This window comes from Apostichopus japonicus, chromosome 15 (genome assembly GCF_037975245.1).
Source record: "Apostichopus japonicus isolate 1M-3 chromosome 15, ASM3797524v1, whole genome shotgun sequence".
NCBI lineage: Eukaryota > Metazoa > Echinodermata > Holothuroidea > Aspidochirotida > Stichopodidae > Apostichopus > Apostichopus japonicus.
Window position 1 is genome coordinate 7,146,225 of NC_092575.1, and position 25,160 is coordinate 7,171,384.

A 25,160-nucleotide genomic window follows, 5' to 3' on the forward strand; every position below is an offset into this window, starting at 1 on the left:
GTGGAACTCACTTATTGGCATGCAGGGCGAGTAGTGAGACACATGCCCAAATGCATCATTTGGTAGAAAAAGATACTAAGGTACTATTCGAGACAATGAATTCGCAGTAGATTCTGGCATTCAGTATACCCTGCAACAACAAAAAAGGGTACCAACTGCAGCTTTGCGATGAAAAATAGAGAGACCTTGGGGGTATTTCTTTTGAAAAACAGGACCAAGAGAAGAAGAATTTACCAACGACGCAGTGCTGAAAATATGGGTTATATGAACATAGGTGTGTAGAGGTCGGTGAAATAATTGTTCACTGAGAAGATCAATGACGTAATTATTATGTTTTTGTACCTTTCGAAAGTCTTGCACATGTTGGGCATCTATACTATAACTAGAATGCAAAATGCATTGACGTTTCGATGACTTCATTGTACTAGATTTCTGCTTGTTAACCAGAAATATCTGTCATGGTAAACACAGGTCAGTCTACTGTACGTGGGAATACACACCTCCACCAAACACAATAGGGGTCTTGTACTCAATGTGATGCATCCACACACCAAGTATGAGAAGTATCCACGATTTCCATCGTTAGATATCATGTAAAAGGCTTTTTAGAGTTATGTGGTATACTGCTACTCACCAAATATGAGATTGGTACAAGCCCAATCCCTTCTTGAGATATCGTGTTTACACATACACGCGTCCGCCTGCATGACTGAATAGGTAACAATTGTCATCGAAAAACCCCCATAAGAAACAATTCGAGCAACGACATAATTTTCTTGACGGAGGAACTTTAGTTGGATTAGTTCTATTTGGGAATCCAGTTGTCCGAATGGCAACAAAGACAGGCATTATATGTTGTGAACAATGCATATATACCGCCTTCCTGTACTGAACAACTGCCAAATGCTAGCTGGAAAATGGTAAATTAATTTGCTTCCAAGTTATCCATGAAGGTTGTGTTCGTTAACGTTCAACATTTCTGTTTTGAGACAAATTGGCGAGGTGTCGTGTCTCTCACGGTCGATCATGCAGATATACGGCAAGATGGTATTCCTTTAATGCTCTGATTGGTTTCCTACAGTATTACTTATTGCTGTCTGTACGTGCATGCTAGAATCTTACACTGGAAGTTAAAGTGATACATTCATCTTTGTTTTAAGTGATATATACCATTACTGATATTGCTATTTACGATAGTTATGCTTCATTATTGCAATTGTTTGTCGTCCGAAGTTGATTGTTTCTAAAATTATTATTAGGCCTATTATTTTGTACCTTTCGTTTAGGAAATTTCTCCATATTCCGAATTTCCCACCTGTGAATAAATACGTATCCAAAAACAACCTGGTTATTAGTCACTCTCTTAGTCATTTCTCTGTGTCAGTGTGTGACGTGACACAGATATACGGCAAGATTGCACCTAACATACAAGTTGTACCATCTTTAACTTGTTCATTCACTGTAAATTGCAGAGGTAAAAAATGACAAATCCCCTATTGAAAAGAGAGTCAATTTGAGCCATTCACCAATCCACATGTCCACACCCTGACCCACCCCTACTCTATTTTGCGAAAAATAAAGGTAAATCATTGTTTCCAATCATCACCCATAATATTTATGCATAAATGTATAGCTGCATAATAATCTTCACATTGTATGGATCAGTACATTGCGACGATTGATATATCATAGAGCAATTTACAGGCCGTAATAGATACACTTTATGTAAATATGAAAACCGTTAGATAACGATAACTAGTGTCAAGCCATATCGTGGCTACTAAATTTAACTTATTTAACTTGGGGGGCTGATAAGTTCGTCATATCTGTCATATCAGTAAGGTATAAACATAAATGATAAGCGCACAATCTGTGATTTATTGGAAAGATCATAATATCTGTCCACGTTTGCCGGTCAAAGGTTCCTGCTTTTCTACCGTTTGGCAATACACATGCATAATCCACCGTGGTGTTTATACCGCAGATTTCATAGAACGTAGAGGTTTCGAAACGCTCCTGCTTTGACAGGAGCTATAAAATCAACCAATAGTCAACATAATAAATCTTGACACGTCGATTATTCTGCCATGCACTTGAGAAACAAAAATTTCAGTCTACAGACCTGTGAACTTTCGGAATGCAAGTTGCTGAAAAACACTATCGCAACGGACATTCTACCGTCAGTGGTGATAATTTGAGGTAGCGTTGCTCGTGATTGTTCAAGGAGAGATTTCCATTAAGCAGGTAATTCGTGATAGGCCATACGAGTTAGGCTATATATGATCATAGAATAATATCAGGACTGCAAGAATAACTACATTCGGCTGAATATGTCAATAAGTAGATTGCGTGGTATATCAAATACTACGTCACTATGCCTCAAGTTTGCATTTTTATGGTTTGCAAGGGCGGACTGAGGTTTAGGCTGCTTCAGTTGTAAACTTGTTAGATAATTAATAAATAACTATAATGTAATAATAACACAAGACAGGTTATTCCAGTTGTTGAGGCTCTGTATTCAATAGTCATAATGAGTATATAGTACTATAGTAGAACAATCTGTTATATAAGCTCATTTACTCTTAAATCCATATATGGGCATAGATAGGCTAGGATGGTGGCTGGGGTCAGGGTAAGTATGTAACCTCCAGGTATGACTGGCAGTGGTTGGTCTAAACTACAGGTTGCAGTACAATATGTTACATCTCCCTTTCTTTGGGTGTTACTAAAACGAATGACAATTGCGTTACACGTAACGAATGACAATATGTTGTACACACTAAAAAATTGCGTTAACTAAAACGAATGACAGTAATGACAGCACAGACATTTGCTTCAACTGGATATCCCAGTTCAGACTCCGTGGGTATCTAGATCTAGTATAGTACGGACAAGATAAAAACGCACCTTACAGCAAGCGAAATTGTAAGTGTGATTTTAACAAGAGCCCAAGGGCACTGTGGTTCCTTGCTTGGGGTATATGACAATACACATAATATTATCAAGCAAGATTGGGCTGAAATAGTCCAAGTAATTGTGGTCCTACTGTACATGTTCCCATAAAGCAACCAACACTATAGCCAACACTTTTGTGATCACAAAATGTGATCGAATTTTTTATCAAAAGACACTTTTGACATCTAAATATGGCGTCGAAAATGTAAGAAATATATGAGACCTACAAGCGTGTCAACAGATATGATAACAATGGTGACCTCAGATGACATGACCTTTAAGTTTCAAAATGTTCCACCACCCCATTCACAACTTGTCCCAAAATATCAACCATGTCACACCTTGGCATTGAGATTTAATTGCATTAAATGTCAAAAATTTAACTTTGAATTTGTATGTAACTTCACACACAAAGGTCACCCAGAGGTCAACCAATTGACATTTTTGATCGGTGAGACCTAAATAGAGCATGACTGTAAAAATTCAAACATTTTTTCTTTGCCCAATTTCTCCCCCCATAATACTACTTTTTTAACATTAGCTGACCTTTGGTGACCTTGGATCGCATGACCGTTAAGCTTGAAAATATTCCCCTATACCATTTGCAACTTGTCTCAAAATATCAACTGTGTAACACCTTGGCACTGGGAGTTATTACACTAAATGTCTGAAAATTAACTTTGACCTCATATAACTTAACATACAAAGGTCACCTTGGGTCAACTTATTGACATTTTTGATTGATGAGACCTAAATTAGAGCATCAAACTATAAAAATTCAAACATTTTTTTCTTTGCCCATTTTCTAACCCCAAAATACTAGTTTTTTTGACATTAATTGACCTTTGGTGACCTCGGATCACATGACCGTTAAGTTTGAAAATATTCCCCTATACCATTTGCAACTTGTCCAAAAATATCAACCATGTCACATCTTGGCACTGGGAGTTATTACACTAAATGTCTGAAAATTAACTTTGACCTCAAATAACTTCCCACACGAAGGTCAAATGGGGGTCAACCCATTGACATTTATGATCAGAAGGTACCTTTAACATCTGAAAATAGCATCGAAACTGTAAAATATCCACAAAACACGAAAAGGTCACCAGAGGTCAAATTGAGGTCAAGGGTCACCCAGATGCGGGTCGACAATTGGATTTCATTGAAGCAACTCCCAACTCTAACGGACAATTTGTTCTCAAGTTATCGCAAAAATACTAGTTTTTTATCATTAATTGACCTTTGGTGACCTTGTATCACATAACCGTTAAGTTTGAAAATATTCCCCTATACCATTTGCAACTACTCCAAAAATATCAACCTTGTCACACCTTGGAACTGGGAGTTATTGCATTAAATGTCCGAAAATTAACTTTGACCTCATATAACTTCGCACACGAAGGTCACACGGGGGTCAAGCAACTGACATTTATGATCAGAAGTTACCTTTAACATCTGAAAATAGCATTGAAACTGTAAAAATCCACAAAACACTAAAAAGGTCACCAGAGGTCAAATTGAGGTCAAGGGTCACCCAGATGCGGGTCGCCAATTGGATTACATTGAAGCAACTCCCAACCCTAACGGACAATTTGTTCTCAAGTTATCGCAAAAATACTAGTTTTTTATCATTAATTGACCTTTGGTGACCTCGGATCACATGACCGTTAAGTTTGAACATATTCCCCTATACCATTTGCAACTTGTCTCAAAATATCAACTGTGTAACACCTCGGCACTGGGAGTTATTACACTAAATGTCTGAAAATTAACTTTGACCTCATATAACTTAACATACAAAGGTCACCTTGGGTCAACTTATTGACATTTTTGATTGATGAGACCTAAATTAGAGCATCAAACTATAAAAATTCAAACATTTTTTTCTTTGCCCATTTTCTAACCCCAAAATACTAGTTTTTTTGACATTAATTGACCTTTGGTGACCTCGGATCACATGACCGTTAAGTTTGAAAATATTCCCCTATACCATTTGCAACTTGTCCAAAAATATCAACCATGTCACATCTTGGCACTGGGAGTTATTACATTAAATGTCTGAAAATTAACTTTGACCTCATATAACTTAACATACAAAGGTCACCTTGGGTCAACTTATTGACATTTTTGATTGATGAGACCTAAATTAGAGCATCAAACTATAAAAATTCAAACATTTTTTTCTTTGCCCATTTTCTAACCCCAAAATACTAGTTTTTTTGACATTAATTGACCTTTGGTGACCTCGGATCACATGACCGTTAAGTTTGAAAATATTCCCCTATACCATTTGCAACTTGTCCAAAAATATCAACCATGTCACATCTTGGAACTGGGAGTTGTTGCATTAAATGTCTGAAAATTAACTTTGACCTTGTATAACTTCGCACACGAAGGTCACACGGGTGTCAAGCAACTGACATTTTTGATCGGAAGGTACCTTTGATATCCAAATCTAGCATCAAAACCAAACATTTTCTTTTTTGCTCGTTTCCTCCCAAAATAAGCGCATTTTTTCTAATGTGACCTTTGACCTTTTGACCTTGTTTTCAGATGTAGTTTAATCTCCGGATTCCAAAAAACAAAACAAAAAGTCTGTACAACCATCCTAACTCCGACCGAAAAACTTTGACCCCATATAACTTCGCACATAAAGGTCACACGGGGTCAACCTATTGACATTTATGATCAGAAGGTACCTTTGACATCTGAAAATAGCATCGAAACTGTAAAAATCCCCAAAACACGAAAAGGTCACCAGAGGTCAAATTGAGGTCAAGGGTCACCCAGATGTGGGTCGACAATTGGATTACATTGAGGCAACTCCCAACCCTAACGGACATTTCGTTCTCAAGTTATTGCAAAAATACTAATTTTTTATCATTAATTGACCTTTGGTGACCTCGGATCACATGACGGTTAAGTTTGAAAATGCTCCCCTGACCAGTTCACAACTTGTCCCAAAATATCGATCTTGTCGCACATTGGCACTGGGAGTTATTGCAGTTTTAATATTTTCGGTTTTTGGACCATAACTGACCTTTGGTGACCTTTGTGGGCACCAAAAACAATAGGGCACACCTTCTCCATATGGCGGATCTATAGTCCAAGTTTGGCCTCAATCCAACATTCCCTTATTGAGATAGAGCGTACCCAAGCAAGTGTCACAGACGCACACACACACATACATACATACATACATACACACATACATACATACACACACACATACGCCAACCTGACTGCATAGGTTCCTTTTGCTAAAGCAAGGAACCAAAAAGTAAATTTAACGTCATTTTCCCGATATTAATTGTTAGAAACTAACAATACTATAATCTTGAAACGGCTTCAGCTATCTTTCTATATAAATCTACAGAGGTAAAAAGCACAGCACTCAAGCGCATTCTCACACAAATCTTTCCTGTGGTTTCTATCCGTAAATTACACCAAAACCCTACAACCACGTAACATGCGATTTTCCTCAAATCATTTTTGCGCAGAAAACCAATAAACCCATTTACTCCATTCCGTTATTCATTCTATCTCTTCTCACCACCGTTGTCATTCGTTTGTCATTCGCTGTCATTCGCTGTCATTCGCTGTCATTCGCTGTCATTCGCTGTCATTCGCTGTCATTCGCTGTCATTCGCTGTCATTCGCAAATGATAATTTACCCTGTACAAAGTCAATTGTCATTCGGTCATTCGCTGTCATTCGTTTTAGTTTGTCCCCTTTCTTTGTAAGTTAGATGATGTCACAACAACTAGTGTATAAAATATAATGACTACATGAAATTTTAACATAGTGGTTAAATACAAACATTATAGTGGTTAAATACATAGATTAAGAATATCTTATTTACATGACGTAGTCCTTTGCCCAGACAGGTTTTGTTTTTAGTCTAGAGCTTCTACGTATCTCTTCATTAGTCTCAGTATTCTCTCGCATGTCTCTCTCCTCACTTTCTGGGTCAACAAGCTGCATGTCAAGCTCTTTCAATGATATGAGTCATAGTTTTCCTTAGTTTTACGAAGGTGTTTACGGTTTCGACGATAATTTGTACCATCAAGTGTTTCGACAATGTATGAGCGGGGTTGACCCGTTCGAGAAGTCACTGTTGCTGGGACCCACCCCTTTTCTGTTTGCATTCTTATGTTTTCACCGGGATAAAGTTGGGCTAGGGGTCTTGCTTGCCTGTCAAAGTAGGTTTTCTGCATTTGTCGTTTTTCAGCAAGTCGTTTGGTTACAGTGTCCGGTTTCAATATACGGGGTTGCAGGAGCCGTTCACTAGTGGGTAGTCTTGTTTTAGTTCTGCGTCCAAATAGTCGTTGGGCGGGTGACCCGAGGATGTCATCTCTGGGGGTATTGCGATACTCAAGCAATGCTAAATATGGGTCTTGACCATCCTCTTTTGTCTTTGTAAGCAAGCCCTTTGCTATCTGTACAGCCTTTTCGGCCATACCATTCGACTGAGGGTGGTACGGACTAGAAGTTGTATGGTGAAATTGAAACAAATGTGAAAATTCAGAAAAACAATTACTGCTAAGTTGTGGCCCGTTGTCACTTACAAGTGTGTCTGGTATCCCATGTCGTGCAAATTGAGATTTCAAATTTGTTATTACAGTTTCGCTTTTCGTGTTTGGGAGATGTGCCATTTCAAAATATCCCGAATAGTAATCAATCAAAATTAAATAATCTTTACCATTCCATTCAAACAAATCTGCACCAATTTTTGCCCATGGCCTTGTTGGAACATCATGCGGCATCAGGGGTTCTTTGGTGTTTTGATTTCTGTATTTGTTACAAATCTCACATTTAGATATAAGATCTTCAATCTCAGCATTCATCTGAGGCCAGAACAGAACATCCCTGGCCCTTCGTTTGCATTTTTCAATGCCAAAATGAGCACTATGAATTTGCGCCAGAATGTCAGGCCTCATTTTTAGTGGAACGATAACTTTATCACCCCTGAATAGTATCTCGTCATTGACAGTAATTTCATGCTTGTAGCTCCAATAAGGCCTTGCGCAGACTGGAAGTTCTGACCGTGTCTCAGGCCAACCCTCTCCGATATATTTCACAAGAGTTTGCAAACTAATGTCCTCTACTGTGAGTTGTCTTAGTTTAATTAACTTTTCATTTGACATAGGAAGCATCTGAATCTGAGCTATTTCAAATGCTTTCTCTCCTAGATTATCAGCCATTTCAGCCAAGCTACACCTAGACAAAGTGTCAGCTATGTACAATTCTTTACCCGGTTTGTAATTAACTGACAGAGGGTACTTTTGAACTTTCAAAAGCATCTGTTGGAGCCTGTGGGGAGTTTGGTACAACGGTTTTGTAAATATTGCCTCTAAGGGCTTGTGATCGGTTTCGACATTGATTGACTTTTGACCATACAAATATTCGTGGAACCTTTCACAACCGAATACAATCCCTAACATTTCTTTTTCGATTTGTGCGTAATTTTGTTGGCTTTTGGTCATTGATTTTGATGCATAGGCTATTGGGGCGCCCTCTTGAAGTAGCACAGCTCCAAGCCCCTGACTACTTGCGTCTACAGATATAGTAACCTCTTTGTTTACGTCAAACAATTTCAGCACAGGTGTTTTTGTGATTTTCTCTTTTAGTTTTTGGAAACTCTTTTGTTTCGTTTCATCCCATTCCCATTGGACACCTTTTCCTAGTAGTGCCCGAAGGGGCGCACTTTCTACCGACAAATTTGGAATGAATTTTGCCACATAGGTAACCATCCCCATGAACCTCCGGAGGCTCTCCTTGTCATGTGGAGGCTCCATTTCACTTATCGCCCTTACCTTTTCTGGGTCTGGCTTCAGACCATTAGAAGTTAACACATGTCCCAAATATGAAATTTGAGGCTTTCTTAATTGACATTTGTCCTTGTTTAACTTAACGTTTCTGTCTCTTGCCCGTTGCAACAATTGTTCCAATCGTTGGTCATGCTCAATGTCGTCTTTTCCCCACACAAGAATATCGTCGGCTACGATTTCAATGCCTTCCAGATCTTCAAACACCTGACTCATCACATCTTGGAAGACTTCTGGAGCAGAGCAGATTCCAAATGGTAGGCGGTGGAACTTGTATCTCCCAAAAGGTGTGTTGAATGTGCACAGGTTGGTACCTTCCTCATCAAGGTTGACCTGCCAGAACCCAGAGCTGGCGTCCAGCACAGAAAATACTTGGGCGTCAGGCATCCGCGAAATCACTTCTTCTATCGTGCGCATTGGGAAGTGTTCCCTTTTGATGGCTTTGTTCAAATCCCGCGGATCTATACAAATCCTAATTTTATTAGGCTTGATTACGGTGACCATACTGTTCACCCATGCAGTAGGCTCGCGAACGCGTGAAATAACATTCATACGTTCCATCCGATTTAGTTCTTTGCGTATCCTCTCTCGGAGGGCTACTGGGACCTTACGCGGTGGATGTACGACCGGGGCAATGGTGGGGTCGACGGTTATATGGTGTGTTACATCTGTAACTGATCCCAGTCCAGTAAATACATCTTTGTATTTCTCAAGCAGATCTAGCTCTGCTGTTGATTCTTCACTGTCTAACTCCTGAGTCTTAAATACTCTCTTGATCAATGACAGCTGCTCACACGACGGTAGTCATAATAGACAAGGAACTACTCCATCTACGACCTGAAAATTTATCACATAAAACCGGTCTTTATATTCACAGGCTATGTCAACACAGCCAATCGTTTTGAGCTTTTGTCCTCCGTACGCGACTAGTTTAGCTTTTGATTTCTTCGGTGGTTCATTCGTTATCTGCTCGTAGATACTTTTACTAATCACATTACACTCTGCGCCCGTGTCAATTGTGAAGTTGACTAAACATTCATTTAGAGACAGCTGAACCTCCCAGTTTTTGTCTGTTTTCGGGCCTTTTGCTTTTTCCACTTTTGTCATACCGATAAAAAATTCAGTTTCACTGTAAGTGTCCGATCCAGTCGCTTGGTTTATCACTCGAATGTCTTTTTGGCTTTGAGATCTCTGCTTCTTGCTGTTGCTTTGCGTGTACGCCAATTTTTTATTGTTTCGGCATACCACGGCAAAATGATTTAGTTTCCCACACGAATTGCATTTGGCACCTATCGCCGGACAGTCATGTTCCCTATCCCAAGATCGTCCACATTTGTAACAGTTTCTATTACCACTACTGGTTTGCGATTTTTGTGACTTTCCTCGTGTGTTAGAGTTATACGATCTTACCTGGTGTATTGGTAAGTTTGTCTCCCCTGCCAATGATTTCATTTGCGCCGAAGTCGCTTCACTGGCGCGGCAAATGTCGATCGCTTTGCCAAGTGTTAAAGACTCCTCCCTAAGAAGACGTCTGCGTACTTGGTCATCGTGTATGCCGCATACAATTCGATCGCGAATCAAACCGTCAGTGAGTTCCCCGAATTCGCATCCTTTAGATTTGTTTCTCAAATCCGTAACGTATTGGTCGATAGGCTCACTCGACTTTTGGTTGCGTGTATTAAAAATATGACGCTCCCAGGTAATGTTTTTTTCTTGGCTTACAAAATGCCTCAAACTGATCCATAACTTTGTTAAGTTTCCAGCAATCTCCTTCCTCCTCCCATTTGAAGGAGTTATAGATTTCTACAGCGTCCTCCCCAGCAATATGAAGTAGTGCTGAAGTTTTTACTTTATCTGTTTTAGCGCTTAGTCCACTAGCTTCCAGATATAGGAGCAACATCTGTTTCCATTTTCTCCAGTTTTCAGCCAGATTTCCTTGCAGATTTAATGAACTTGGTTGCTTTAACTGATCCATTTTGAAATGTCCACAATGGTGTTCACTTCTGACACCATGTTAACTTGTTAGATAATTAATAAATAACTATAATGTAATAATAACACAAGACAGGTTATTCCAGTTGTTGAGGCTCTGTATTCAATAGTCATAATGAGTATATAGTACTATAGTAGAACAATCTGTTATATAAGCTCATTTACTCTTAAATCCATATATGGGCATAGATAGGCTAGGATGGTGGCTGGGGTCAGGGTAAGTATGTAACCTCCAGGTATGACTGGCAGTGGTTGGTCTAAACTACAGGTTGCAGTACAATATGTTACAAGTGAAACGAAGCCGGCCTTACTATGACTTGAGGCAAGCGGCGCTTTGGCACCTGGGCCGAAACTAGCTCCTTTGCGACTACAAGTTTTCAACCTGTCGGGTCCTTACACCCGACGGCGCATCGGTTGCGAGACGGTCACCCAATAGGCCAATCCACCCGTCATACTGAATGTGCCTTATTACTCTCGTTGATACATAACAACCTGCCAGGCATATCAATCCTAAACTTGCTTTCAATTATGATTATTTATCTTCTGTGGAGAAACAGCAAATTGGTTTAACTGATTCCGGATGGACCAACCACAAAAAAACATTTATCGAAAAGTTGTGATATTTAGATTGCTCTTTATACAAATTTGGGGACCGATTTTTCTTTCCCTTTCTTATCGAAGGTGGTTGGTAATATTGTAAAATTTATATGTTTGAAGGATTAATTTCTTTTTGTTTCTGTCGTCTCCTGTAGTATAGGTAAAGGCAGATATGAAGCTGGAAGGAATTTGCGCCCTTATTACTGGAGCAGCTGACGGGATAGGAAAAGCCGTTACCAAACGATTTCTGGAGAGGGGCGCAAAGGTAATATTCACACATAGATCTCTATGTCCTTTTATATGCACAACAGGCAATATGTGATACTGAAAAGTAGTCGAAACATGTCAGGCTATAGCCACAACTGTATTCTGCATAGTACATGCATTTGTCAAATATGTGTCAGCATGTGCCTAGCATCTCTGGGGTCGTGAGTTCAGGCCCTGGCCGGCTACCGTAGAGTGGGCATTTTCATCCAAGAGAAATCAGGAATAGTAAAACAAACCCCAAATGAGTTATTTTTTATTATTAAAGGCTTTGCAAGACTCGCCCCAAACCGCGTGCCGCCCGTGAAAAAGTTATTTTAACTTAGTTATCTTAGTAATGAAACGTGATACCTTGTTATCTTTAGCTGCACCTGAGATGTCCATCGCTGTATCGTTTGCACACTGTGCTGTGGGTATTGACCGCAGCTGTATGTACTGACTGTACACAAGTGTCTAATTACCGAAGGTAGCAAGCTGTGTGCGTCTTTTTCTGGGATCGATGGTGGTGTCTAACACTTCTGTTACACCTCATTCGAAACTAGGTCAGATTACCGGCATTAGACGTTTCTTTTTGCACGTGTCTTCACACCCTTTAATAAGGGTAGTCCTACTCAGTGCAGAAGCACTGCTTTCCAGAAGAGCCCTCAAGTATTGGTACTCTTCGATATAACCTTGTACCCCTGACGTGAAGTGTAATTCAACGCAGTCCTTGGTATGCTAAGTAGCGTCGTAATGCAGTTTTGCGGGTTACAAAAATTCGCACATCCGTGTTTGGGAAAATAGGTACCGTATATCATAAATAACGTCTGTATTGTCACGGTGCTTTCTTGAGTTTACACTATTTTTGTTTACAGTTTGTCGCAATTCTTGATTACAACAAGGCTAAAGGAGAAGAAACTGTTCAAGAATTTGCCAACCAGTTTGGAAAAGATCGGGTCAGATTTTTCCTCTGTGATGTGGCTAAAGATGATGAACTTGGTGGTAAGATGTCAAATGGGTTCCATGCACAATGTGTAAATAAAAAGAAAAAAAGGATTAACTTGTCAACAGTCTTTGGGTTGCGTTGCACTCAGCTATCGAAATAATTTTATTCTATTTACCATGCTAAATAAGGAAAGTTAACATACTGCGCAAGTTCTAGTTACTCTATTATACAAGGATTTAGTCGTGGTTTCGCCATATTTGATTACATTTAGTTTTTCCTCTCTTTAGATATAACAATCTATGGTCCTCTGATGCCCATCATAATCAATTGATATTGAACCATAATCACTCTGTATTGATCAATGTGTACATTTGAGATGTTACATTATAGTAATGTTGTAAATAATGCATTTCAACAGGGAGTCTTTTCTCATAACAAAGAGGAAACCCAGATCCGATCATACTTATAAATGTAAACATTCATACAGCCTTTTATTACGGTACTGCACAATATGGGATAGTCTTGTACAACAACATTATTAAGACTTGGTCAAAAATCTTTAAAGGCATTGAAGACTCGCCCCAAACCGCGTGCCGCCCTCTGAAAAAAAGTTAACTTTCCGTTGCTTGCAAGTGAAGTTTTCTTCTTGTCGCTATACAAAATGCAGACAGTTACGGTAATGAAACGTGGTACCTTGTTATCTTTATCTAGACCTGAAAATAATGTCCATCGCTGCTATGTACACTGTGTTGTGGGTAATGACTGTAGCTGTATGTATTGACTGTAAACAACTGTCTCATAACCGACGGTAGCAAGCTATGTGTGTATTTTCTGGGATCGATGGTGGTGTCTAACACTTTTGTTACACCTCATTCGAAAGTAGATCAGATTACCGCCATGAGACATTTCTTTGTGCGCGAGTCTTCACACCCTTTAAGATCACCCAAAAGAGGAAGGATATTTGTTTAACTACGAAGGGGCCGGATCCAGGATTTTTAAAAGGAGGAGGTGTGATCCTGGGATCGTTGAGGCAGACTCCTGTGTATTGGGGTGTGGGGGTACCCCCAGAAGAAAATTAGACGTTAAATGGTGCATTATGAGACATTTTTTTAGGATATAAATTTAGGTGTATAATATGGTTTGTAGGATAGGTTGTGCTAAAAACTACGGTACTGTTGTTTAAACACACACCCTAACTCCGGGGCTGAAACGTCTGTTTTATTCTCGAATTTGTTGTGTTTATAACATCATTCAAGCTTTTATCAATTAAAAAAAAATAATAATAATAATAATAATAATAATTTTCTTACAATTACAAGATGTCGCCTGCACCATTAAGTAAAATGCATATTCTTTTTGTCTATTTCTTTTCAAGATGCTTTTAAGGAAGCCTTTAATGTCAATCATCGGTTAGATGTTGTCATTAATAACGCAGGTGTTGATGACGAACATCCAAATGTTCTGCAAATTAATTTAGTAAGTCACCTTCATTTTGTTGCCAATATAGCCTTATAGCAAGTGAAAATTTGAACCATACAAGAGAAAGAAAATTAAGTGTTTTTATTTTCTTTTTTCTTTGGTGAAATGTTATCGCAATGTTGTTTTTGTTTGCAGAGTACAAAGTATTCGCCGTTCGCATAATGTCACAATTACGTCACAATGAACGATTTCGTGTATATTTAAACAAAAACATAATACAATTTACCAAGTGATTACTGTCTCACAGTTTTGAGGTAAGGAAACTGCATGGGGCTGGAAATGGGTAATTTCGGCAATGGTGCGGGGTCATGTTGTATCGTTCGTGCATGCACAGGCTCTTACACTAAAAAAGTAATTCTTATATGTGGCATATGGCATTAGGACCTATGGCTTATTCATCTAGATATCCAAATGGGTGCCATTCTTAATCTGCCTTTGGGCTCTCAAAAATCTAATCAAGGTGGCCAATCCAGTAACCTATCGGTACTTCACATGGACCCATGTATTGTTCAAGGCCCTAAATTGGAACCAACAAATTTGGCATTCAATCGGTAGTCGGACCCACTGAAAATAAGTTATTATTTGATAATTTACATATCTAGCAGGAATGTTACCTGTCACACCATCTGGCTAAGTATGCATAGCGTTAGTTACATATAATAAATAAAATATATTTAACTTAAAGTCCATTTCATTTGTTTCACTGGATAACAAACCGTGATTCTACAGGTCCTGAAATATTTCGGGTCACAAAGTACACGCACATTATATTGTTTCATTGTTCTAACCTTACTGCATATTACAGTGACAAACGCCTTGATATTGGGGGGGGGGGGGTAAAACTCAGATGGTTTTTATTCGTATATCTAAAATACTGTGAAGTACAGTATAGCTAGTTCTTAAATTCCTCTCCATAATTCCACCAAAAAGGGGAATTGGAACCAAAAACTGTCCTCAACAGAAGAACACTGAGAGTGCCATATCTGGCATGCCAAATACCAAAAATGGCTCACCCTTGCAAGCCCCAAACCATGATTGGACTTGGATGGATGTGGACTCTCCTTTGGGGGACCGTCTCTTACAACATCGGTGCCCTGTTTGCGCTTGCTACGCCACTACCGGCTGTTCGATTCACAGTTGATATAACATCCTATAGTGGGTGTTGTACGTGGGAGGGTTTGTATGTGTTAATACGCGTAGGCCTACTGTATATCAACGTTGTGTTGTATACAGATTCGATTAAATACCGTAAAACAAGCGTCGTTCATAAACGGTACTAATCGGTTGTACCAGCATCATTAGATTACTTATCTTATCAGCATTATTAATCTACAGCGGTAGACAAAGCAATATCTAAAGGTGTAAACAAATCTATAATGACGATAAAATCAAAGTACATCTTATCATACGTATACATAACGGTTTCGTCTAAAGCCATTAGCAGACTCTGGCTTGGAACTCCCATATAGTTCTTATAAAGTAGCTTATACTTGTTATATAGATATAAGTAGTTTTCACTATACGTCTGTTCATCATGACGTTTCATAAAGCAAACTGACATGTTGCATTTGCCAGCAAATGGCATGCGGCCTGAACCGTTTGCGCGCGTCATTTCATCATACAATGGATAAGCACACTTTTAAGTGGGACTTACAATTCCATTTTCGTTAACATACCCAAACACTGACCGCAATTTAACTGTACCTTACTGTATAGCAATCCATTTCGACACGCTATACTCAGAATTGTGACATATTAGTCGCGGACTAAAATAAGTCAGCAAAAAAAAACCATGTTTGCTGAGTAATCAATGCTCGGAAATCCTTGCAAACAATATTTCATGACTCCCAGGTACACATGTATTGCATTTTCCTCTACAAATATAACTACATAACATGATCCAATCTGTCTGACCTTTATTGAAGATCCAAAATGGTGAGGAAGTAGTGAGCCTATACTATATAGTGTACTGAGCGTATCCTATATCATGCACAATAGCCAACTTCTATATACTTTTACACGCGCAGATCAACACCTCGCATTTTCAGCCAAATACAAAATCCATAAGTATTGTTACCACCAGCAAAATCATGCGCTCAGATCTGATTATATGATATCTATAAAATTTATTCTAAATATGCCATTTGACGTCTATAGACGAACACCCTCCCCCCCCCCCCCTACCGTTGTCATGGGATTAATCGTCAACCATCCCATGCAGGGTCACTCACTCTCCTTTATAAAATAACTGATCCACCCATGTTTTAATTACCAAATCAGAATAACTTATTTTGTTGTTGCTGCTTTTTTTACTACCCTACAGGGTGCAGTTATCACTGGATCGTATCTTGCCAAACAATATATGAGTAAACAAAATGGTGGCCATGGTGGCGTGCTCATAAACACTGGATCAATTGCAGGTAAGCTAAGCCACATACACCGTTCGAAGCGACATGGGGATCAACAACGTTTTAACATGGTTACGTAGTCTTTTACAAGTTTTCTTTAGATGTCATTGAAATCTTGGGGTAGTTTTTGTATCCATGGTTAGCTCAGACGAAAAGAGAACAGAATATCTTATTTTTCATAACTCTAACAAATTCTCTGATGCGTTACGGTTTGCATGAGCATGTATGCTTTTCCTCGTGCGATCGACATACCCACCAAAATATTATAATTGAATAGCTTAGTTAATTCTATACTTAGCAGATTAGAAACTGAAACCAGCAACAGCGTTATGGCCAATCCAGTCATCCTATTATTGAGCTTAAATGTTATTATCAGAAAACGAGTAGTTTTTGGCCAGTTTAGTGGTACAGGGGTGTTCCATTCACCGTTTTAGATGGGAGTGAATAGCGATTCTGTGACCGACAAGCTGTATTGGGACCAAATTCAGTGCAACAAAAAAAAGTAGCTTGTTGTTTAAGTAATTACACAATTTCACAGTTTTATTGGCAGGGGTACAGGGGGAGGGAGAGGGGGGAACACAAAAAATGCATCAATTTTAGACAGAAAAATAAGTCAGAAAATGGTACTTTCTCTAAAATCGTTTGGAGTGTCCTAAACTGGGGGTCCTCCTGTAGCAAAAGCGTTTTAAGATATTTCTTGCTCTCTGGTAGCGAGTTCAAAGCACAAATATACATATGATAGAGAGACAGAGAGAGACCAATTCTATTTCTCTAGAAGGAATGTATATCCAGCCTTTTTTGCGGGTACAGGGGCCAAAGCCCTCGGAATCTTTATCATTTGGTGATGTTTCTTGTTCTCTTGTAGCGACTTTAAAGCACAAAAAACTCTTGTCAGAAATAGGAATTCCAGTGCTCTGGAATGCATTCGAAGACCTTATGGGGATCCTGGGACCCCAGCAGCAGTGTTTGCAGATATTTTTCAGATTTTAATCCAACTCTGGGAATTGTAGACCTAAGGCGAGAAACAAAGAGAACGATTTTGTTTTCTTTTTTTACATCTTTGCAAAGTTTATTACTCTTTATTACATTCACTGAATATCGGTTCAAATTTCTGGACCGATGTGGCATCTACTTTGATTGTCACTGATGTGTGACACCCTTCAGACCGACGCCCTATCTCCCCCCCCCCACCCACCCTCCACCTGGTTTGATAATTCTCTTTTAATATAATCATTTCTTCTTTCGCAGGACTTCTGTCTTATGAAAAAGCTCGATATGCTGCTACAAAGTTTGGTGTGGTTGGATTCTCATTGTCAATAACTGTAAGTTACTTAGACATTGACTTTAACGAAAGTAATAACCAAAGAAGATTGTTGAGTGACAGTCAGGCGCATAGCCAAGGGGGATGGGGGCGAAGGGGGCGACCGCCCCCCCCCCCCCATTGAGCTTTTTTTTTGTACGTTTTTATGATATCGCTGGTAATTTCAAATAGAAAATGCTTAGATGCAACTTGCAAGGCCTGGGAAGTGCCATTTCCAGCGAACCGGGGTGCATTGTCGGCCAAAATTTTCTTGAACGCTTCGCGCCCACTCATGGTGGCGCTACGCTTAGATAGTTTCCAATGCCGAATCCACGGTTCTGATAATTTGCCTACAAACTCGCACATCCCTTGGCAAATTCCTCGCTACGCACATGGTGACAGTTTAACATGTTGGATTCCTTGTAAATAAAATATTTGTGGATTGTATAAAAAACCAGTTCTACCCCAATCTTTTCTTTGGAAAAGGGGAGAGGGTCGGGACATAACCTGCGCTGGTTTATTTGAAAGGGCATGGATACTATTTTAACTTTCCTTTATCTTACAAAATTTTGCGGAAACAAGTTTTTGTTATGAGGGAGATGGAATAGGTTAGAAAAGAGAACCTGCTTTGATTTTCTTGTGAGGACGTCTCGGTTGTAATTATTAGGAGTAACAGAGTAATCTCTGGTTATCTTGCTCATATAAGTGCGTCAAAGATCGCATAAAAATGTATACGATTTCACGGTATACAGGAAAGAAATCTATTTGTACTTTCATCGCTTATATGAATAGGAGTTTGGATGTGTGTTTTTATAAGCTGAGTTTCATTTTTCTGCAGGTTGAAGATCGTTCGTTTACCACAGATGACATTAGGGTAGGTGTTATCTGTCCATCTTTTCTATCCACTGAATTATCTAGAGAGGGGAAAGCAAACCGAATCTTTATTCAGTAAGTGTATTTATTGTACTACGTTTCTTAGTCTTGTCACGTTAGAAAAGGTGGTGTCCTCCACCTTTTTGGTCATTGGCATATATTTTTCCGCATGCCCTTAGTGGCGTAAAGTAGGATTACATATATATATATATATATATGTATATATATATATGTATATATATATATATATATATTTATAATTTCAATTATATATATTCATTTGCCTTCATCGTTTACCTCCATTTTATCAACAAAAGTCTGTTCAAAGTATCTCTTTCGAGATCCGGTTTAGGAATCTTCGAGTTAGTTAGAATCATGTTTGATCTATAGATTCAGGCAAATATGTCACCAAAACAGAACTAGTATTGTTCGATACAGGTGACAAACGCCTACAGTGGAATTACGACCTTCCTTACCGGTTTCGAACCTCTGGACATACAATCAGCGTCCATATAGCCATAGTGGTTAGGGTCTCCACATATAAAGCGGGAGGCCCGGGTTCGAATCCCGGTGGAGGCTGGAAGTTTTTTTCACTGTTCTGGATTTTCCAACTCATTACGTTTTCAATTATATACATCTTTCTCAAATGTCTCTCTCTCTTCTCTCATCTTCTCTCATATTCTCATAAAGGATGAGCCAAGTAGTGGATGCATTTGTCCTCCTGGTAGAGGATGAGACTAAACACAGCTGCTGTGTTCGCATCACTCCTGCTAAAGGTATCGACCTCCATCCCGCTATGAAACGTGACGAATTCATCCAAGAATTCAAATTATATGGAGAGTAAAACCATGCATGGATATACTTCATAGAGATGGTTGTCGAAGTGACATATATACTTTATACATTGAGTTGATTACTCATCATTTGGAAAGGAACAAATATATTGAATATTAAACATGACCAGAATCTTCCATGTAAATAACGCTTTCTCAAGTCGTTGTTTGTGTATGTGTGTTGGTAGTTGTTGCTGTTTTTATGTGTAACAAAATATATTCAGATTACTGACACTGTATTACATATATAATTGCACTTGTGTTTTACTTTTCTTTTTGCAATTTGACTGTTTAATATCCAAGTTATTATTGTACTGATGGTTTTGAAATACTAAACTTTGTACTACCTGTCAAGCTCTTTTGTTTTGCAGACGTATTAAGCATGCGTTAGTATTGCTCATGCGTGTAGTGATCATAGACATATAGGTTTTATACAACACCTTATTATATTCCGGCCATTTGATTGGTCAATTGCTCGTCGATTGCGTGCAAAATCCGCTCTATTGCACTCTATGAAATAGAACCATGTGTTATACTTTTTTGATAGCACTTTGTTCAATGGTAAGAGAGCAGAGAAACCTGTCTGTGTCAAAACAATCTGTTGCATGAGTACATTTTACATCCAATTATATCCAAATTTGAAGGTGTTGTATAAAACAAATAATGAATGGTTTCCATTCGTGCAATAGTGCAAATATTTCATTCGTTGAAAGATGTAATTTGTTCCATTCAACGAGGCGCAGCCGAGTTGAATGGAACATTCCATCTTTCAACTCATGAAATATTTGCACTATTGCACTCATAACCATTCATTATATTACACGTGCACTGTTTACAGATCTCTGAAACATAGTGACATGATCGCGTGAAAGCGCTCATAAACATGCGAAAACGCGCACGATGAACTTGCATACAGACGCGCTGGGTCATTTGACTATGGTTATAAATGTTCCACATGTCCAGTTTGACGAACGAAAAGAGGGATGACATGAAAATTCGAAAGTATATATCATGCTCACTGTTTAACGATATGATATGCAGTCAAAGACTGCAGTTTGTTAAGTTTCGTGGAACTAGATAGGACATATACCGTATTACAGCACCCAGTGAACTTTGACGTGGCGGGAGATCCCCATTGACAGTTCTATAAAGACTTGCATACGGTCTCAGTGATAATATAGTAACTTCTTCATCGTTCGATTACTGAGGGTATGCACACCTCGGAAAATGTAGTCTTTGTATTTCACATGTGTCATTATAGGCCTTCTCCTTTGCATAGTACATGCATTTTTCGTCCATATGTACTAATGTAACGGTGTCATATAGGGCAAGGGCGTAGGAACCGGGGGGGCTGGGGGGGCGCCAGCCCCCCCAGTGAAAAATGTGGAGGGGCGGAAGTATCATTCCGCCCCCCCCCCCCGCTCCGCAAGTCAGAAAACCCCTTTTTCATTTCCAAATGAGAAAAAAATCTCATTTGGAGCACCAAATTGCATCTAAGGCCAGGTGAAAATACAAAATTAAGTTTACAAAATGGAGTGGGTGTTGAAGTGTGCTATATTGCACCAAATTGCATCTGAGGCCACCTGGAAATGCAAAAAATTCCAAAGGGGGAGGGGGACACCCCCTCCCCTTAGACCCCTCCCCTTAGACCCCTCCCCCAGGCCGGCCATCAGTCTTCAGCCCCCCCACTCAAAAGTACCTTCCTACGCCACTGATACAGGGAGTGGCATCACATGTTAATTAATATATACTTTGTTCCATATATGTACGTGTGATAAACGGGAAAACATGAAATATTTAAGCAGCAATGTGAAGTTAAACATATTATACCAAATCATGTTATTGCTACTTTAGACCATGCATCGGCAGTTCGGATTATTAAAATACTCATACATATAGGATACATATATCATCTAGAGGAGTTGTTCATTGCAGTAATCTCTATCACATATACCAATAATAATGATAGGGTTTCTGTCTCCATTTATGTTAACTAATTATTATTATTCACCAAACAGAAAAAAACCCATTTTGCCCAAGTAATGCAATTCACGTGGTACGGTATACTTACCGTACATATACTGTCCAGTTATTTTCCCACGGACAGTTTATTTAATACGGTAATTACTATCTTTTTCTTAAACGTTGTGTGATGGTTTTGTATAATTTAATAAATGTACCTTTGTACACTGTAACCTGACACCGGAAATATACACGTGGGAACATTTGCATATTCGATACCGTCTTGTCTTGTTATTTATTTCGACTCCAAGATGTCACATCTTTATGCGACGAGGATCGGATTAAATTCCTTTTAATCTAGAAAAAAAAAACAGTTCCACGAAAGTATAAGGAACATTCTGTGACAGGATGGCCACAGTCATTGGTGAAATCGACGAATTTGTATATGGTATAGGGACGGACCGTGCAGTGAGTGTATTTCTTACTGTGGTAGGCCCGACCGCCTACGTAATGCTGAAATCGCTAACGTCGCCAAATAAACCCAGCGATAACAGCCATTGATCAGCTTAAGACTTTGCCAAGACAACACTTCTCCCCAAAGCATATCTCAAAAACGGTAAATGGGAATTGAATGCAAATTTTACCAGAAATGCTTAGATGATGTTCCTCTCTAACATTTCAAAAATAAATGTTGACATGGACTCTTCTTAAGCATACCCGAGTACCCTCCCCTCCCCTCGCCCCCGCCCCCACCCTATCACCTGTCATCTAACGGGGCAGCTGAACGTACAATTCAGACCGTCAAGAAATCATTAGTTAAGCAAATAATAGACACGAGGAAACGGGGAACAAGTCTGTCTCACAAGATTGCAAATTCTCTTCTTTGCTTACAGAAACACGCCCCAAGCTACAACGGGTCGAACCCGAACATAGTCGTTTCTTACAAGACTGACACGGGAAAGTTACACGTAGGAACAGTTGCATATTGGAAACCATTTTGTCTTGTTATTTATTTTGATTCCAAACACCGTTCTTACTGTTCATGTCATTTCCCACGGACTGATTTTTAGACGGTAATTATTGTATTTTGCTTAAACAGTGAATCGCTAATAGCAGTTAAGATAATTAACCTCTGGCCTCAGCCGATTCACACAGAGATTACAGTAACTACTGTAAATTTTAAAGTTTTGTACCACAGTAAATACTGGATTGTGCTGACAAATCTGATAAATTGGCAGCATGTGCTATTAGGTTTACAGTATAAGAACTGAGGATATTTGTAATTCGAATAAATCACAAACAACTGGATTTGTTGGGATTACACATATCCTCAGTTCACACTGTAATCCTAATAGCACATGCTACCGATTTATAGAACGATCCAGTTTTTACTTTGGTATACAAAACTTTTGGACTTTTGGACGTTTTGGACTTTTTGATTTACAGTAGTAATTGTGTTCTCTGTGTGCAGTATCGGGTGCTGGCCTTCTGATTTGGTTACGAGGGCGTGTGTACGTGCATGGGTGCTTATATTGTGTGGCTTGAACTGTATAGCTTATTTGGTCTTCCTTTGAAATGGGTTTTTAATATTCAACAATTTGGGCAATAACAACTTAATTTTAAGTATGAATGTGCAATGAGGTGTACGATAAGTTCAACTTATAATACACAGACCGGTCATGCAGTAAATATACCACACCGTACTATTATCGCAGTGGCTGCAAGTTTTATTTTATCTGCTCAGATAGAAAGGAAATCAACCAACGTCTTAAAAAGTAGCGTATATTCCTCTCTGTTTTATAAGACTGCAGGGATATACATACAACCAGTACAGTATGAAGATAGAGGGTTTATGCGCATTGGTTACAGGTGGTGCCAGTGGTATCGGGAAGAGTCTAATTGAGAGATTACTGTCCAAGAACGCAAAGGTAACTTCACTCGAGTGACGTATATTATCAAAATGTTTTAACATGTAAATGAATCTGAAGAAATATCGTATCTTGGCATACTTTAACTGATTAAGTAGGCCTATATCTGCCTGTGCATATTATGTTTTGAAAGCATTTATATCATGGATAGTTACTAATCCATCAATGTAATACTTTGCATAGTCCTACATAGTATACCCATTTGGAAGGGGGGAGGGGGGGGGGGGCGAGGTGAGGGCTATGTGAACATGTAACCCTTGGCAAAAATAATATATATATTAAATAATTTAGTTTTAAAGGTCTGAGGAATACTGTCTATTGCCTAGCTGTTGAGCACTTTGTAAATTCCACACTAAATGCAACGTTGAGGTACTATTAGCACCGATTTAAGCCCCATTATCCCTCTCCGATAGCATCTAGGGGGTAAACAAAGACACGGATATACGTATTTGATTTACAAAACACTGTTGGATAAGTGAGCATTCATCTATTATTGTAGGCATGATGAACATCTCAGACAGAGGTTTGTAAAAAAAAATTGAAGTCTAAATACAACAGGACGAATCATCGATCTGAATGCAAGTCAAAATTCCTGAGTGGTATCTTAAAAGTACGTTATTTGTGCATTATAAACGAAACACTGCATTTAGCCTACTATTCATTTGTTTTATCTTTGGGACGGGAGGGGAGGAGCAATATGTACACCGACGTGATCGATTGTGGGATGCCAAAAGGGACTTATGTTCACCATTTTCGATGAAAGCAAATCCCACTCGAGCTATAAAATTTTAAGTGGCGTTAAGCTCGGAAGTATAATTGTATACGCTCGTGATAGAGACATAAAGAGATAGAGAGACCAAGGTTGGCATTGAACAAGACAATTCTTTAGTTGAAAAGTGGTTTCCCTAAGCTACAAAGTGTCATTAAGTCCACTATACTGCAGCTTCTAATAATATTTATCATTAAAACCGTTGACTGGTTCCTCTTCAGTTTGTTGCTTTTATCGATATCAACAAAGTCACAGGGGAAGAAACGTTCAAAGAACTTAAGAAGAAATATGGAGAGGGCAAAGTTCGATTCATCGCATGTGATATCTCCAATGACAATGAACTAGAAGGTATATACTACACTTTGTATTACTTTGTGTTACTTTGTATTACTTTGACTCGTTTCCGTTTTTATCCTGTCAACCTCCTCATCCTGCTTCCACGGTATCACAATTCCATCTGTACAGTCATGGATGATCAGATTATCACTGTATAACAACTAATCTCAATTTTGAAGTGTTAAGGTTTCCATGAGACTCTCACCTTCCATTTTAATATGCAAGTGTCAAGAAACTGCTATTTACTGCAAAAAAGCCTATTAGTAGGCAAATCCTCAAAGTTAGAGATCCTGTCTATAAAAGCAGAATCTGCTTTGGAGGATAACTAACTTCAATCAAACCTCTCAAGCAGACCCGTAGCCAGAGGGGATTCTTGGGGGGGGGGCGACGGGCGAAAATGTTTAGGTTGTACTGCAAATACACGTTATATATTTCTATACTGTAAACTTAAATTTGCATGTAATATTGTCTTTCAGTGGGGGTGGGGCATGTGGGGGGGGGGCTGAGGCCATCAGGATTTATTCTCAGGGGCTAGATCCCCCACTAATACCCAAGAAGTATCAGCAGTTACCCCCCCCCCCCCCCTCCCCCAATGACATACACGATCTCGATCATTCAATGACTGTTAACCTGCCTTCACACATCTTCGAACTTTATACATGGCGGATCTTCGAATCAGATTTCCCATTATCGTTTATATATAGAGGC

At 39.0% G+C, this 25,160-nt stretch overlaps 1 protein-coding gene across 2 annotated transcripts; it reads left to right on the forward strand.

Annotated features, from left to right (window-relative positions):
• Positions 1-1,963: 1,963 nt before the first annotated feature.
• LOC139981144 (15-hydroxyprostaglandin dehydrogenase [NAD(+)]-like) lies at positions 1,964-21,693 on the forward strand. 2 transcript variants are annotated; one of them, XM_071993336.1, is made up of 8 exons: positions 1,964-2,244; positions 11,536-11,640; positions 12,494-12,620; positions 13,940-14,040; positions 16,367-16,463; positions 17,700-17,773; positions 18,590-18,699; positions 19,315-21,693. In XM_071993336.1, exons 2-8 carry the CDS (start codon positions 11,548-11,550, stop codon positions 19,466-19,468), a joined length of 756 nt encoding a protein of 251 aa, XP_071849437.1. In that variant the 5' UTR covers positions 1,964-2,244; positions 11,536-11,547; the 3' UTR covers positions 19,469-21,693. The 2 variants fall into 2 exon arrangements, with proteins under 2 accessions (XP_071849437.1, XP_071849436.1); XM_071993335.1 differs by having other exon boundaries at positions 1,966-2,244; positions 11,531-11,640.
• Positions 21,694-25,160: the final 3,467 nt, after the last annotated feature.